At 52.0% G+C, this 17,209-nt stretch overlaps 1 protein-coding gene across 6 annotated transcripts in view; it reads left to right on the forward strand.

Annotated features, from left to right (window-relative positions):
- Positions 1-17,209, forward strand: part of LOC138262254 (uncharacterized) — a 265,547-nt gene that overhangs the window by 104,851 nt on the left and 143,487 nt on the right. For all 6 annotated transcript variants that reach the window (XM_069212117.1, XM_069212120.1, XM_069212122.1 and 3 more), the window contains exons 5-8: positions 1,603-1,674; positions 1,771-1,842; positions 6,038-6,076; positions 6,634-6,696. In XM_069212117.1, coding sequence (XP_069068218.1) covers positions 1,603-1,674; positions 1,771-1,842; positions 6,038-6,076; positions 6,634-6,696 — 246 coding nt within the window. The remainder of the gene's footprint in view (positions 1-1,602; positions 1,675-1,770; positions 1,843-6,037; positions 6,077-6,633; positions 6,697-17,209) is intronic.

Here is a 17,209-nt window from a genome sequence, read left to right on the forward strand (position 1 = left end):
TGTCTTCAGCTCTGTTGCAGCAGGGCAGGTTAGAGGCGTGGTGTAGAAGAGAGATGAGATGATTGTGGCATTAGATCTGCCAGAGTTGGTGCTGAAAGAGCACTCATTAATGTCTCAGAGGCATTGTCAGGTCTCTTAGTTTTCCAGTTTTAGGATGGTCTCAGTGTCTTCAGCAGGGCAGGTTGGAAGCGTGGTGTAGAAGTAGAGAGATTAGATGAGAGATGTTTGTGGTCTTGGGTCTCCCAGAGTTGGTACTGAAAGAGCACTCCTTAATGTCTCAGAGGCATTGTCAGGTATCCTAGTTTTCCAGTTTTAGGATGGTCTCAGTGTCTTCAGCTCTGTTGCAGCAGGGCAGGTTAGAGGCGTGGTGTAGAAGAAGAGAGATGAGATGAGATGAGATGATTGAGGCCTCGGGTCTACCAGAGTTGGTGGTGAAAGACCACTCCTTAATGTTTCAAAGGCATTATCAAGTCTCATAGTTTTCCAGTTTTAGGATGGTCTCAGTGTTTTCAGCTCAGTTGCAGCAAGGCAGGTTGGAGGCGTGGTGTAGAAGAGAGATGAGATGAGAGATGAGATGATTGTGGTATTAGATCTGCCAGAGTTGGTGCTGAAAGAGCACTCATTAATGTCTCAGAGGCATTGTCAGGTCTCTTAGTTTTCCAGTTTTAGGATGGTCTCAGTGTCTTCAGCAGGGCAGGTTGGAAGCGTGGTGTAGAAGTAGAGAGATTAGATGAGAGATGTTTGTGGTCTTGGGTCTGCCAGAGTTGGTACTGAAAGAGCACTCCTTAATGTCTCAGAGGCATTGTCAGGTCTCCTAGTTTTCCAGTTTTAGGATGGTCTCAGTGCTTCAGCTCTGTTGCAGCAGGGCAGGTTGAAGGTGTGGTGTAGAAGAGAGATGAGATGAGAGATGAGATGATTGTGGCCTTGGGTCTGCCAGAGTTGGTGCTGAAAAGAGCTGATGTAAACTGGTGCAGGGTTTGTCATAAAAGTAGGAGCAGAGCAGATCAAGGATGGATGTTTAATGCTCAGTTCCCCTATTCTGAGTAGGAGGAGTGTGGACTCTGTAAATAGCTGCTGAGAGATCCGATAGTAGAAATTCTGCAACCCCATTTCTGTCCACAGTGGGGCTCAGGCCATATGAGAGAGACAAAATGCTACATGTGGTGTGTAGAGACCTACCTGAGTGTGTATGATGCTACATGTGAAGTATAGAGATCAGACTGCATATTCATGCTGCTTGCAATGCGTAATGGCCTGTGTGTGAACATATGTTACATATGATGTTTAGAGACGTCTGTGTAGTAATGTTGCTGCATGTGATGGTTAGATATCTTCTAATACATACATGATGCTACATATGGTGTATGGGGCTCTGACTGCCCATACAGGACATGCCTATGGGCATGTCTATCTATACACATAGCTACATGTGGTTCATAGTTACATTCCTAAATGTCTAAACCAACTGTCTGTGTGTCTATGCCATATGCAGTAACAGACAATCAGCATGCATGTGTTGCTCTGCCTGTGTCCCATGTGTGGTATGAAGTTAGGATATATGTTATTTCAATCACAGAAGTTGCTTTTCCTTCCTAAACACAGGGAGGCACCTCTGAGGCCCCTGCAAAGTGGGACAGTCTCTTCCCAACCTTCTACAGCCCCCAAGAGCCACAGGTAGGTGTCTCTGTGAACTCATCCCTCTAGGCCATGTGTGCTTTCTAGATAATTGTGAATATCATGCCATTCACACATTTGATTCTTCTCCCCTAGTGAATCAACAGAGCATCAACAGGAAAATGACAAGACATCATCCACGTCACCACCTCCATCCACCAGTAACAGGTAGGGATACGCTCTTTGCCTGGTAGGACTTATTGTCTGGTAGCAACCTGGTATTTGGACAATGGTGCCATTTGCTATAGTGATGTGGGACCCCCACACCTCCAATTACTGGAGGATAAGGGACAAGAGAGTGTTGTGTCTCCCCCCTTTCTACTATCCAAGAGAGTTTTCTCCTTTATCGTCATTCAACAAGAACCACAGAGAATGGTCTCTAATCCCTTCCTACTCTCTCTGTCAGTGAAGGATGCATACACTTCTGAGTGGAGCTCAGTTAACATCACCTGAGGACCACGACTAATAAAGATCCATCTCCTCCTCCCTTTGGTGGAGCATGGATCATAGCAATTGCTTTCACTATCTTTCCTATTTGAGCAAAACCCATTACAAATCTCTGATTTCCAAACCCACATTTGCATGGAGGGTCACACTACCTTCTTCTCTGTTCCTTCTTTCCGTTTGAGCCGGACAATAGAGGCTAGTCTCTCCTCTCCTCCCACCTTGGGAGAAAGAAGCAGACCGAATGCCAGTCTATCTCTTTTTCATCCTCCCATTCCTTCTTGTCATTGGAGAAAGAACTGGAGAGAGCTTTGTTCCATCCTTTCCCATCATTGAAGTACGAAAAACATCCAATGCACTTCATTCCATTCCTCCATTTAAAAAGAGCCATAGAGAGTGATGTTCTCTCCCTTCCAGGCAGTGAAAAGAACATAGACTGCTCATCCGACCATTGAAAGAACAAACACCGAGAATGTTCTTTGACTACTGAAATAAAAACCTTAGAGAATGTTCTTCCAACCCTTCCTGGCCTCAGACAAAACCCACTGAAAACGTTCTTCTATCCCTTCCTAGCACATAAGAAAAAAGATATAGAAGGTCCTTATCACCTTTGAAATAAGAACTAAGAAGAATGCTCTTCCAGTGATTTAAAGAACCACAGAGATTGTTCCTCCGACCTTCAAAAGAAGAAACATAGAAAAGGTTCCTCTCAGTATTCTGAGAAGAATTGTAGAGAATGGCCTTTTGGTCTTTGAACTGAGGACCATAGACAATGTTCTTCCGACCATTTAAAGAAAAAACATGGAGAATGTTCTTCTGACCTTTGAAACAAGAGCTATGAAGAATGCTCTTCCAATGATTGAAAGAATCACAGAGGTAGTTCCTCTGACCTTTGAAAGAAGAAACAGAGAAGGTTCCTCTTACCATTGTAAGAAGAACCATAGAGGATGCCCTTCCTTCTCTTCGTTACATGTGAACCAACCATAGAGAGCACTCTTCCTTCCCATTGTTGATGTGCACTAGGGCCACAGGGTACGCTTTCCCTTCCCATTGTTGATACATGTTAAAACCATAGAGTACACTCTCCCTTCCCATTGTTGAAGCACACTAGAACCACAGTACACTCTCCCTTCCCATTGTTGACGCACGCTAGAACCACTGTACACTCTCCCTTCCCATTGTTGACGCACGTTAGAACCACTGTACACTCTCCCTTCCCATTGTTGACGCACGCTAGAACCACTGTACACTCTCCCTTCCCATTGTTGACGCACGCTAGAACCAGAGGGTACACTCTCCCTTCCCATTGTTGACGCACGCTAGAACCACTGTACACTCTCCCTTCCCATTGTTGAAGCACGCTAGAACCACTGTACACTCTCCCTTCCCATTGTTGACGCACGCTAGAACCACTGTACACTCTCCCTTCCCATTGTTGACGCACGCTAGAACCACTGTACACTCTCCCTTCCCATTGTTGAAGCACGCTAGAACCACTGTACACTCTCCCTTCCCATTGTTGACGCACGCTAGAACCACTGTACACTCTCCCTTCCCATTGTTGACGCACGCTAGAACCACTGTACACTCTCCCTTCCCATTGTTGACGCACGCTAGAACCACTGTACACTCTCCCTTCCCATTGTTGACGCACGCTAGAACCAGAGGGTACACTCTCCCTTCCCATTGTTGAGGCACGCTAGAACCACTGTACACTCTCCCTTCCCATTGTTGAAGCACGCTAGAACCACTGTACACTCTCCCTTCCCATTGTTGATGCACGCTAGAACCACTGTACACTCTCCCTTCCCATTGTTGACGCACGCTAGAACCACTGTACACTCTCCCTTCCCATTGTTGACGCACGCTAGAACCACAGTACACTCTCCCTTCCCATTGTTGACGCACGCTAGAACCACTGTACACTCTCCCTTCCCATTGTTGACGCACGCTAGAACCACTGTACACTCTCCCTTCCCATTGTTGACGCACGCTAGAACCACTGTACACTCTCCCTTCCCATTGTTGAAGCACGCTAGAACCACTGTACACTCTCCCTTCCCATTGTTGAAGCACGCTAGAACCACTGTACACTCTCCCTTCCCATTGTTGACGCACGCTAGAACCACTGTACACTCTCCCTTCCCATTGTTGAAGCACGCTAGAACCACTGTACACTCTCCCTTCCCATTGTTGAAGCACACTAGAACCACAGTACACTCTCCCTTCCCATTGTTGAAGCACACTAGAACCACAGTACACTCTCCCTTCCCACTGTGGATGCATGCTAGAACCAGAGGGTACACTCTCCTTTCCCATTGTTGAAACATGCTAGACCCATAGATAACATGTTTCCTTCCACTTATTGAAGCACGCCAGAACCAGAGAGAACTCTCTCTCTTCCCTTTATTTAAGCAAGCTAGGACCACAGGGGGTGCTCTTCCTTCCCTTCCCATTGTAGATGCACGCTAGGATCACATTACACTTTCCCTTCCCATTGTAGATGCACGCTAGGATCACATTACACTTTCCCTTCCCATTGTGGGTGCATGCTAGAACCACAGAGTGGGCTCTCCCTTCCCATTGTGGATGCACGCTAGGATCACATTACACTTTCCCTTCCCATTGTGGGTGCACGATAGAACCACAGTGCACTTTCCCTTCCTACTGTGGATGCACGCTAAAACCACAGAGTACACTCACCCTTCCCATTGTGGATGCACGCTAGGACCACAGTGCACTTTCATTCCTATCATGGATGCATGCTAGAACCACACAGTATGCTTTCCAATCCATTTGTTGAAGAACGCTAGAACCACAGGGTACGCTCTCCTTTGTGGATGCACACTAGAACCACAGGGTACGCTTTCCTTTCCCATTGTTGAAGCACACTAGAATCACAGGATACGCTCTCCTTTCCCATTGTTGAAACCTGCTAGACCCATAGAGAACTTGTTTCTTTCCACTCGTTGAAGCTGCCAGAACCATAGAGAACTGTCTTTCTTCCCATTATTTAAGCAAGCTAGGACCATAGAGGGTGCCCTTCCTTCCCTTCCCATTGTAGATGCACGCTAGAACCATAGAGTATGCTGTTCCTTCCTTTTGTTGAACTATACTAGAACCATAGAGAACTCTCTTCTGACTCTTCTTTAAAGCACGCTAGAACCATAGAGTACGATCTACCTTCCTTTCATTTAAGCCCGCTAGTACCATAGAGTATGCTCTACCTTCCCTTCATTAAAGCACTCTAGAACCATAGAGTACTCTCTACCTTCTCTTCATTAAAACACTTTAGAACCATAGAGTACGCTCTAGCTTTCCTTCATTAAAGCACGCTAGAACCATAGAGTACGGTCTACCTTCCCTTCATTAAACCATGCTAGAACCATAGAGTACATTCTACCTTCCCTTCATTAAAGCACGCTAGAACCATCGAGTACGCTCTACCTTCCCTTCATTAAACCATGCTAGAGCTATAGCGTACATTCTACCTTCCCTTCATTAAAGCACGCTAGAACCATAGAGTACTCTCTACCTTCCCTTCATTGAAGCACACTAGACCCATAGAGTGCGCTTTACCTTCCTTTCATTAAACCACACTAAAACCATAGAGTACATTCTACCTTCCCTTCCCACATTGAAACAAAAACCAGAAAGAATGGTCTTCTCTTGCATCCCACACTTAAATTATGCACTGTAGAATTCTCCCCATAAAAAAGGACGGTAGAGAGTAAACTCCCTCCCCTTACTCTACTTGCGGGGTCACGAATCCACAGTTTTTGTCCCATGGCAATGGCCGCTGGTGAGGTGGCAATGTTCCTTACCATTGATGACTTGCAGAGCCCCCCAGGAGCGGGCCATGTACTGAAGAGATTCTGAAGACCTTGATATTGTCTGTTCATCTCTCTTCCCTGTGCAGAGCTCCAGGTTCCAGACTGTCCACGGGATACATCATTAGGTGAGGCATCTCTCTACTGCACTTGTCAGAAACTTTGGAAATGAAGATTTAGGTGTTAGCGTGACCAGGATGCTCTAACTTTAAAGTTCTGCTGTGGTGTTATGGTGTTCAAGCAACTAGGTATGAGGTGAGGGTGAGAAGGACCTCATGTGAGAGTGCTGTGATGAGATGGAGAGCTTGCTACTGTGTTTGTCCAAGCAGTTGTGTGCCTGTGGGTGCTTCTGTGCTCAAGGACATGCACAATGGGGAAGAAAGGCTGTGGATGAGAAGGGAGATGCATCTGATGTATGTGACATGAGGAAGGAGTGGACATACAGAAGGTAAAGAAATGAAACCTGACAAATGTCCGATAGGAAAGAGAACATTTGTAGGGTGACAGCTGGTGCTGTGTGTTTCCTTGGGTTTGGTCTCAGTGGCCACTCTCATCCCACCCACTGGCCACCGATGGTGAAGCGATTGGCAGGAGAAGTCTATGGCGGATTTAAACCAGTGTCAACATCTCGCAGGTGCTCTTGGTTTAGAATGCATTGCCTATAATGTATCTTCTCATTCCACAGGGGACGACCAATCGAGGCACCTCCAGTCCATCTGCGGCCCACGTCGTACAATGGTGTTCAAAAGTGAGTGGAAGTAGCAGTGACGTAACATGGAGCAGACATCTTGGTGTGAACCGCAGAACAAATTATGGGCTGAAGCAAGTCAGTGTTGGTTATTAAGTGGGTCTTCATCACATGATTGGGAGTGTCTGTCACTGGGGCAGTTGGGCTCTGGCCATGCAGATTGCCTGTGGGTGATGCTCTTGGCTACAGGTGCATGGGACTGTACAACGTGTTCTTGAGACTTGACCATACATTTAGTTAAGGTGAGCATGGACTCTGTGGGTCTCCATTGCCAGGACAGCTCTCATTTTATACCGTGGTTTTGGAAGGCATTCATGTGGGGAGTCAAAAATACTAGTTCTTCTCAGAGTAGACTCGACAGAGAATAATGGACTTCCTCTCAGGATAGTGGTGGGAGATCCTCTGGGCAGGAGGACAACTCTGACAGCAAGAAGGGGGCTGTGGCCTGATCTCAGGAACACATCCAGAGAGCACCAGGTTTTCAGACCTGTGACGTTTTGACTCTACCTCAGCTAGTACTGTGCCCGCATGATGCCTTTGCACTGATGTTGTGTAGTCTGAGCCACCACTGAGAGCAAAGAGTGAGCACACATTTCAAATTTCACTAACTCAAGCCATTCGTGAGCAAAGGTGTGTTGGTAAACTGAGCGGCCTGTAGAGACACTTTTTTGCAGTTGGCCAAAGAACCAGCTGCTGTTGCCGCCGTCCCTTGGCCACACTCCTGGGGGGCACATGTGATATGCCCGTCTCTATGGACTCAGTCAATGCTGGTTCATATATTCATGCACATTGATCAGGATGCGCATTTCTCTGTGCCTGATGGTTGAGTTACTAAGAGGGTGTGTGCATGTGTGTGTGTGTACATATGTGCACTGTGAGTAACAGGCTCGTTTGTCAAACCTTAGATCAACCCTCGGTAGCTGTGGCTTTGAACAGTCAGGCTAAACAAAGGAAAACGTGTGAAGCATTTTAACAGCACCAAAACAATTGGACAACAATAAGAACAATTCTCGAAAAATCTGATTCAATTTGTAGCAATAGACTGTATTTTTACGTACTTATAGGCACTAAAATGAAAAAGATCCACCGGAGGGTTCTGGAGATAGAATTACTTGAAGTAACAGTAAATCACAATTTTTCACATCACTGTGAACAAGCATTGACAAATTCAACAAATTTGCCACTCAGAAACTTTTTCAAGAAAACGTTTGTCAACGTTAGATGCGGTCACTTACATTCACTTTGGGTGACATCTCTGGAAGGGAGCAGGTCAGGGGGACTAACAAAGACCCAAGAAGAAGCAGTCCCCAGTCCAGGTTCAGCATTAATGACAACTTGCCAATTATGTCTATGAAGAGGTCCTGATGTAAAGGACCCAAGATACTGGAGATGCTGAAGGATGCTGATGATGCTGTCCTCTCAACTGGGAACTTCCTGAGGCTGCTCCTCGGTCTGCGGACCTGATTGAGCAACTTCAGCCACAGGGATCAATGTCCCTCAAAGTCCTCCTTGGTCCAGCAAAAGTCCAGTCACCTCTGAACTACTGGTCTCCAGGCACAACGGAACATGCTCACTGTGTCACTGGAGCCAAGCTGTACCCAGCTGATGAGCCCATAACTAGGATGAAACCGTTCCTGGGTTGCTTGTGATCCGATTCAGGTAGGAGCTGGCTTGGCAGTTCTGGTTGGTCCCATGAGGAGCCGGGTCAAGACTGATTTGCATATGACTGGGTCCAAACTGAGGTGGCATGGTGAGCAAAAAAACGATGGGTTGGAATTCTACCTCAAGCAATTGACAGTGGTTAGATTTATTGCAAACATCCTCCCATCACCTTTTGTGTGTCTCGTGTCTCTTTTATGACCAGAAAATGCCCTTAGGAGAGGTTGTAGTCACTAGCCAATGGCCTCCTTGGATTCCTCCCACCTGATAACAACTTCCTGTGAAGTGTGGCATCTAGCTATCCTAAAGTGCTCTATTCTTCCCACTTCCAAGAGGCTGAACCCCTCTCTTGGAGCATGGAGCTTGGTAGCCCACCATAGAGGTGTGGCTACCTTTTGGGCTGCACGTCCACGGGAAATCCGGTCCCACCAGAATTTTCCCCTTACTGTCCCTCATACCTTCCTGTCTACCTACAGAGGAGCAGTCTTTCTCGTGGGCGCTTGCCAGCTTCCCCTCACAACCCTGGTGTGGCTTTTCCTGCCAGGAGATAACATCTCCCCCAGCAGACCCTTTGTAGATTTCTCCTCAGGACGCCAGAAAGCTGTATCGAGGACAGACGTTTGTGTTCAACCGTAAACGGGCACTGGAAACCTTGGGCAACAGAGTGGCAATTTACTAAAGTTCCACTTTGCCCACCAGTGACATGAAATTTGATTTAACCATTAATACACTAAGGGGGTGATTCTAACCCTGGCGGTCGGTGATAAAGCGGCGGCCAACCCGCCAACAGGCTGGCGGTAAAAAAAATGGAATTCAGACCCTGGCGGGAACCGCCAACACAGCCCGCCACTTTAACACTCCGACCGCCACGGCGGTACAAACAAACAGCGCGGCGGTCACCGCCAACAGCCAGGCGGGAGACAATGTACCGCCCACCCTATCACAACCCACCAATCCGCCACCTTTTCCGGGGCGGGAGTCCCGCCGATAAAAACACGGCGGAAACAGACTACGAACGGGAAAACGCTCACCTCTACGCACTCCACGAGGACGGAGGACAGCATGGAACCCGAATTGAACATCCTACCTGCTCTCGTCTACCTGCTCATCTACCACGAGTACGAACTCCGGCGCAGACGTCAACGGTGAGTACTGCACCTACGACACACGGGAGGGGGGAGGAGGAAAGGTTACGGGCACACACATATGCGACCCCCACCCCCCCCCAATATGTACACACCAATGCAGAGCAACAAGTCACAGTGACACCACCCAAACCCCCGTAAAAAATGCAATTACATAATCAAATTGGGAATACAAATTTATGTACAAAATAGCCTCTGATAAGTATTGTTCAACTATCAAAAATATTTACATTTTAAAAAACTATATACACAGCAGTGGATAACCGAAGCAATTAGTCCTGCACATCTTACGAATTTTGATATGTCCGTGGGCCAAAGTGTAGCGACACAAGGGCAAAGCCCACACAGGAGACCTGAGTCCTTCGGAGAGAACACTGCAGGGGCATCTGGTGACAAAACTACAGGCACCTCAGGGGGAAGGGAAGGGGGGGGCACCACAGCCACATGAGTCCACGACGCCAGATCCACGAAGGGCCCACCATGCCCACTGTACCATCCTGGGGAGTGCAAAGCCACAGTCTCTCAAGTCTCTACAGTGGGTGGCTTGCCCACTGGACCATCCTGGGGAGTGCAAAGCCACAGTCTCTCAAAGTCTCTACAGTGGGTGGCTTGCCCACTGGACCATCCTGGGGAGTGCAAAGCCACAGTCTCTCAAAGTCTCTACAGTGGGTGGGTTGCCCACTGGACCATCATGGGGAGTGCAAAGCCACAGTCTCTCAAAGTCTCTACAGTGGGTGGGTTGCCCACTGGACCATCCTGGGGAGTGCAATGCCACAGTCTCTCAAAGTCTCTACAGTGGGTGGCTTGCCCACTGGACCATCCTGGGGAGTGCAAAGCCACAGTCTCTCAAAGTCTCTACAGTGGGTGGGTTGCCCACTGGACCATCCTGGGGAGTGCAAAGCCACAGTCTCTCAAAGTCTCTACAGTGGGTGGCTTGCCCACTGGACCATCCTGGGGAGTGCAAAGCCACAGTCCATCTGGTTGATAAATTTCTCCACTGGACAAGGAGGATGCATGGTGGGCACAGTGAACCGTGAACAGTGCTTGAGAGTAAGGGCCCAGCGGAGCGGTGCTTGAGAGGAAGGGCCCAGCGGAGCGGTGCTTGAGAGGAAGGGCCCAGTGGAGCGGTGCAGAGACGGCGGTGCCCAGCGGAGCGGTGCTTGAGAGGAAGGGCCCAGCGGAGCGGTGCTTGAGAGGAAGGGCCCAGCAGAGCGGTGCTTGAGAGGAAGGGCCCAGCGGAGCGGTGCAGAGACGGCGGTGCCCAGCGGAGCGGTGCTTGAGATGAAGGGCCCAGCGGAGCGGTGCTTGAGATGAAGGGCCCAGCGGAGCGGTGCTTGAGATGAAGGGCCCTGTTCAGCGGTGCTTGAGAGGAAGGGCCCAGCGGAGCGGTGCTTGAGAGGAAGGGCCCAGCGGAGCGGTGCTTGAGAGGAAGGGCCCAGCGGAGCGGTGCAGAGACGGCGGTGCCCAGCGGAGCGGTGCTTGAGATGAAGGGCCCAGCGGAGCGGTGCTTGAGATGAAGGGCCCTGTTCAGCGGTGCTCTTCTTCACGGCGGGGCCCTGTTCAGCGGTGCTCTTCTGCACGGCGGGGCCCAGTTCAGCGGTGCCTGTCTTCACGGCGGGGCCCTGTTCAGCGGTGCTCTTCTGCACGGCGGGGCCCTTTTCAGCGGTGCCTGTCTTCACGGCGGGGCCCAGTTCAGCAGTGCTCTTCTGCACGGCGGGGCCCTGTTCAGCGGTGCTCTTCTGCATGGCGGGGCCCTGTTCAACGGTGCCTGTCTTCACGGCGGGGCCCTGTTCAGCGGTGCCTGTCTTCACGGCGGGGCCCAGTTCAGCGGTGCTCTTCTGCACGGCGGGGCCCAGTTCAGCGGTGCCTGTCTTCACGGCGGGGCCCTGTTCAGCGGTGCCTGTCTTCACCGCGGGGCCCAGTTCAGCGGTGCTCTTCTGCACGGCGGGGCCCTGGTCAGCGGTGCCTGTCTTCACGGCGGGGCCCTGTTCAGCGGTGCTCTTCTGCACGGCGGGGCCCTGTTCAGCGGTGCCTGTCTTCACTGCGGGGCCCTGTTCAGCAGTGCCTGTCTTCACGGCGGGGCCCAGTTCAGCGGTGCTCTTCTGCACGGCGGGGCCCTGTTCAGCGGTGCCTGTCTTCACGGCGGGGCCCAGTTCAGCGGTGCTCTTCTGCACGGCGGGGCCCTGTTCAGCGGTGCCTGTCTTCACGGCGGGGCCCTGTTCAGCGGTGCCTGTTTTCACCGCGGGGCCCTGTTCAGCGGTGCCTGTCTTCACCGCGGGGCCCAGTTCAGCGGTGCTCTTCCAGTAAGTCTAGGGAGTCAGACCTGGCCTGGACACCCTGCTCACTCGCCCTCCGAACGTGCAGTGTCAGGCCCCTTCGGGGACGGAGTCCTGGGCCCTTTGGTGTCGTCCCTTGCAGCCGGGATGGGGCTTGTGGGGCCCTCCTGCTCCGCGCTCCTGCTGGCTGACCTCTCCGCCCTGCTGCCCTTTCGCTCCTTAGATGGGGCTCTCGGGCCCTTGCCTCCCCTGGCTGTTGTGGCAGGTGAAGTGGCTGTAGCTAGCTCCTTGGGGGCAGCCGTGTCAGTCCTCTCACGGCGGCCCTTCAGTTTCCGGGTCCTCTTGCCTGGGGGGGGCTGGCTGTCCCCTTGCTGCTGACTGAAGTGTCACTGCCGCCAAAGGGTGGACTCCATAACCCATGCACCACTTTCACCTTTGAAGCTGGGCTGGTGGTGGCTGAGGTGCTCTTGGGACTCTTAGCAGATGGAGGGGGTGGGTCAGGGGAGGGAAAGAGGTTAAGATTAGAGAGGTAATATTTCTTAGGACCAAGGTAAAGGGTAGGAGTAGTGGTGATGGAAGTGGAGGAAGAGGATGTGGTTGTAGGAGAGTCAGGTGTGCTGTCCTTGGGTGCAGGTGACTGAGACGTAGGCTGTCGTGAGGTGGTTGGCTGTTGTTTGGGTGTCTGCCTGCATTTATGTGTCTTGGAAGAGGGGGTGACAGACACAGTGGGAGAGGACACAGGGGATGTGTAAATGGCAGTGGGGGTGGTGACTGCAGGTGTGCGGACTGTAGTGGAGGGTGTGGTGGTGATGGAAGCACTGGCTGATGGTGGTGTGCATGCAGGTGTGAGTGTAGACGTCACAGGGAGGGAGGAGGGAGACGAGGAGGAGGGGGACACAGAGGAATGTCTGCATCTGGGTGTTGCTTGGGTGAGTGTTTGTGGGATCTGTGGTGCTTGTGTCTGGATGAGCTGCTCTTGGGTGTTGAGGTGTGTGCAGGCTGGTCTGATGGTGTGGATGGGATAGGCTGAGGAACAGGAGACAGAGAAAGGGTGGAGGCAGTTAGAAGAGGGAGACTGGAGACAGGGACAATGGCTGCCGTCAGTGCTGAGGCCAGATAATTGAACGATCGTTGATGGGCAGCCTGACCCGAATGAATGCCCTCCAGGTAGGCATTGCTCCAATGCACCTCCCTTTCCACCCCCTGGATGGCATTCAAAAGGGTAGTCTGCCCAACAATGAGCGTCTGAATGAGGTCAATGATCTCCTCACTGAGGGCAGCAGGGGTAACAGGGGCAGGGGCTGAGGTGCCTGGGCCGAAGGAGACGCCCGCCTTCCTGGGCGAGCGGGCACGGAGCGTAGGCTGAGGGGCTGCTGGGAGGGCGGTGCTGGTGCGCTGGGTGGCGGCTGTACCTGTAGAGGCGGGGGGCCCGGATGTTGCCGCCACCGCTAGGGAGCTCCCAACCGAGGACGTGTCCGTGTCGCTGTTGTCTTCACCGGTCCCCGTTGTGGTGCTCCCCTCGCCCTCCGGATCACTGGTGCCCTCGGTGTCTGTTCCAGTGCCCACCGGGGCCTTGTGACTTGCAGCTCCCTCATGCTCCGATGCCAAATCTCCTCCGCCTGATGATGCTAATGCACACATGTACAAGATTTTGAAGAAAAAGGGTGGGGGGAGAAATAAAAACAGGTTGAGTGCATGCCTTGTCAACACCGTTGGCGGAGAGGACAGACACAGGTGCCTCATGCACTAAGCTGCGCAATCGGGGTACACTACTCAGTACTTCTGACTAGGCCAACAGGTCTAGGGACAACAAACGCGCACATGTGTGAAGTAGGACCATGGATAGCTGTACTTGGCACCCTACAGAGGTGGGGGGCGGGGGCACAGGGCCATGTCTAAGGGAGGGGACTACACTACAGAAAGTGCCCTGGCCTACTGTCACCCACAGCCCTCCTCCCCCACCCAGACGCCTCAACTGCGCGTAAACATAGCAGAATGTGCAGATACTCACCCCCTGGTGTCTGCTGTGATGTCCTCAAGCGCCCATCCAAATCAGGGTAGGCCACCGCCAGGATCCGGGACATCAGGGGGGTCAGGGTACGACTGGCACCCCTCCTAGGTCGGGAGGCCATCCCAGCAGTGACTCGGCGGTCTTTCTGGTTCCGCGGCGGATGTCCTCCCACCTCTTGCGGCAGTGGGTGCCCCGTCTGGTGTAGACCCCCAGGGCCCGGACTTCCTTGGCGAGGGCACGCCAAATATCGATTTTCTGATGGGCGCTGACCTGTTTGACATGTACAGGGTGGGAAAGAAGAAACGTTATTTTTCTGCATGTTAGATGTGAATGCTCCCCCCTCCCCAACCTTGCCATGTGGCCCATTCTCTCATCTGTCGTGCGTTGCACTCCTCATTTCCTCCCCTCCCCACCCCACCAACTTACATCCACCCCACTCCACACAGGCATAACCCATTCAATGTGCACTCAGTGTACTCACCTGTTGGTCTGGAGGACCGTAGAGTAGCGCATACTGGGGGAGGACCCCGTCCACGAGTTTCTCCAACTCTTCAGACGTGAAGGCAGGGGCCCTTTCCCAGTCGCAGCAGCCATTGTCACTTCCAGACCGAGTTCACAGCAGCACTTGCAGTATAGGTCCTCTCCTGTGGATGATCAGGTCTCGAGTGATTAAGCAGATAGAAAATGGCGGTCACGTCCGCGGTGGTGCGTACCGCGGCGGTGCGTACCGCGACCGCCGGCGCACATCGCCATTGGCTCATGGAAGCCATATGGATCAATGTTAACCAATGCGTCTTCGCACAGCGGTCTTCGGCCGCCTACCGCCACGGTGTGCCACGCCAGCGCAGTGACCTCACATCCCATTGTCCCACTTCACAGGTCAGGCAGCCGCCATTTCAAGGGCCCACATGGCTTAATTTCAACTGCGTCACACAGGCCTCGGCCTTGCATTGCCACACATACAAGCATACCAATCCATACATTATTGTGTACTGTGCAAGCTGTGGTGAACGTACCTGTGAGTTGATTGACTCTGTGCTCCGTATTCTCCTTCCTAGGCACCGTCCGCTGGGACTTGCGATGAGAAGGAGGAATCCTCGCGTGTACCGGCCGCTGGTGGACCTGTCGACAATGGAAGAACGCCATATTATACTCCGATACCGACTTGACCGAGCCACTATACATGAACTGTGTGCCCAGCTGGAGCCAGCCCTGATGTCCCCCATCCGCCAACCCACAGGAATTCCCCCTCTAGTGCAGGTTCTGTCAGTACTCCATTTTTTTGCAAGTGGCTCATTCCAGACAACAGTGGCCATGTCATCTGGAATGTCTCAGCCTATGTTTTCCAAAATTTTGTCCAGAGTGTTGTCTGCCCTGATGAAACTCATGCGGAGCTACATCATTTTCCCAGTGGAGGGTGATTTGCCCACAGTGAAGGCTGATTTCTATGCCCTTGGACATATCCCCAACATCATTGGTGCCATTGATGGGACCCATGTGGCTTTAGTACCCCCAAATGATGATGAGCAGGTGTACAGAAACAGGAAAAATTACCATTCGATGAATGTCCAGGTGGTCTGTTTGGGAGACCAGTACATCTCCCATGTAAATGCCAAGTTCCCTGGATCAGTGCATGACGCGTATGTTATGCGAAATAGCAGCATCCCCTATGTGATGGAACAGCTACAGAGGCAACGTGTGTGGCTAATAGGTGACTCTGGTTACCCCAACCTGCCGTGGCTACTGACCCCAGTGAGGAATCCCAGGACAAGGGCAGAGGAACGGTACAATGAGGCCCATGGGCGTACTAGGAGGGTGATCGAGCGAACCTTTGGGCTCCTGAAGGCCAGGTTTAGGTGCCTGCATATGACAGGTGGATCCCTCATGTACTCACCAAAGAAGGTGTGCCATATCATCGTGGCCTGCTGTATGCTGCACAACCTGGCTTTGCGACGCCAGGTGCCTTTCCTGCAGGAGGATGGTCCAGATGGTGGTGTTGTAGAAGCCGTGGAGCCTGTGGAGAGTGAAGAGGAGGAAGACGACGGGGAGAACACAGACAACAGGGACACTGTTATACTACAGTATTTTCAGTAGCCCACAGGTAAGAATCACCCACGCCATTTCACATTTACTTAGAGCCTCCTGCATCTCTACTTTCTGTATTTCCCCCCAGTTCTTTTTAACTAATTTTTGTTTTTCCCTTCCCTTCTCAGTGCTGTATGACTCAGTGCGTGACTTCTGCTTGGTTTGCCCATGAACTACAGCGTATTGACATTAGTATGTTGTCATCACTAATTGACAGAACATATATTGAACTGTAATGTGTAATACATTTGTTAAGAATACAGCATGACTCCAAACTGATTTGTGTGCAATAAGTGATTTATTTACAGTGCTAGATATTGGTACATGATGTTATAACGGTGATGGGTGGGGGTGGAGTAATGTCCATGGCAGAGTCCAGTTCTCAGTCTCACAGGTGCATTGTCCATATGCCTGTGGAAGGATGGAGCAGGGGCAGTTCAAGGTTGGACAGGGTGGCAATGTGGGACAGTGGGATGACTTCAGGGGGTATGTCATGCTGGCAGGGGTCTTGACATCCTACTCTGTCGTTTTTTTTTATCTCAGGCTCCTCTTGCGGGGTGGTTGTTCTTCAGCAGGAGGTGGGGTTCTGGTGGCCTGTCGTGGTGTGGGGGCCTCCTGTCCACTAGCGCCGGCGGAGGTGGTAGGCTGTTCCTGGTCCGGGCTAGTGACAGGGGCCCTGTGTGGTGCCACATGGTCCCGCAACGTGTCTTCGATCCGGTTGAGGGCCAGGACGATGGTCCCCATTGCGGTCCCGATGTTCCTAAGCTCGTCCCTGAACCCCATGTAGCGTTCCTCCTGCTGTGCCTGGATCTCCGTGAACCTGGCCAGTACCGTCGCCATCGTCTCTTGGGAGTGGTGGTAGACTCCCATGATGGTGGTGAGGGCCTCTTGGAGAGTGGGTTCCCTGGGCCTCTCCTCCCCCCCCTGTCGCACAGCAGCCCTCCGAGTTGCCCGGTTTCCCCCGGCCTCTGTCCCCTGGACGGTGTGCCCACTACCACTGCCCCCAGGTCCCTGTTGTTGTTGGGGTGGTGGGTTACCCTGGGTGCCCTGTAGTGGCAGACACATCGCTGATTGACCTGTCCTAGAGACAGAGGCATGGGCCCGCTGGGTGGGAGCTGTGCTGGTGTTGCCAGAGGGGGTTGGGTCTGGTGTGGCCTGTGGCTACCTGAGGGGAACCGACTGTCCAGAGGTCCCCGATGGTCTGGGCTGCTCATCAGGTTCAAGGTCGACAGAGCTGCTGTCATCACTGGGGGCCTGTTCCGGGGGTGGGATGGACATTTCTGGACCCTCCTGACCGGTGTGTTGGCGTTCGGGTCCTGCATGGGGTAAGAGAGTAT

Source organism: Pleurodeles waltl, chromosome 10 (assembly GCF_031143425.1).
Source record: "Pleurodeles waltl isolate 20211129_DDA chromosome 10, aPleWal1.hap1.20221129, whole genome shotgun sequence".
NCBI classification, from domain to species: Eukaryota; Metazoa; Chordata; class Amphibia; order Caudata; family Salamandridae; genus Pleurodeles; species Pleurodeles waltl.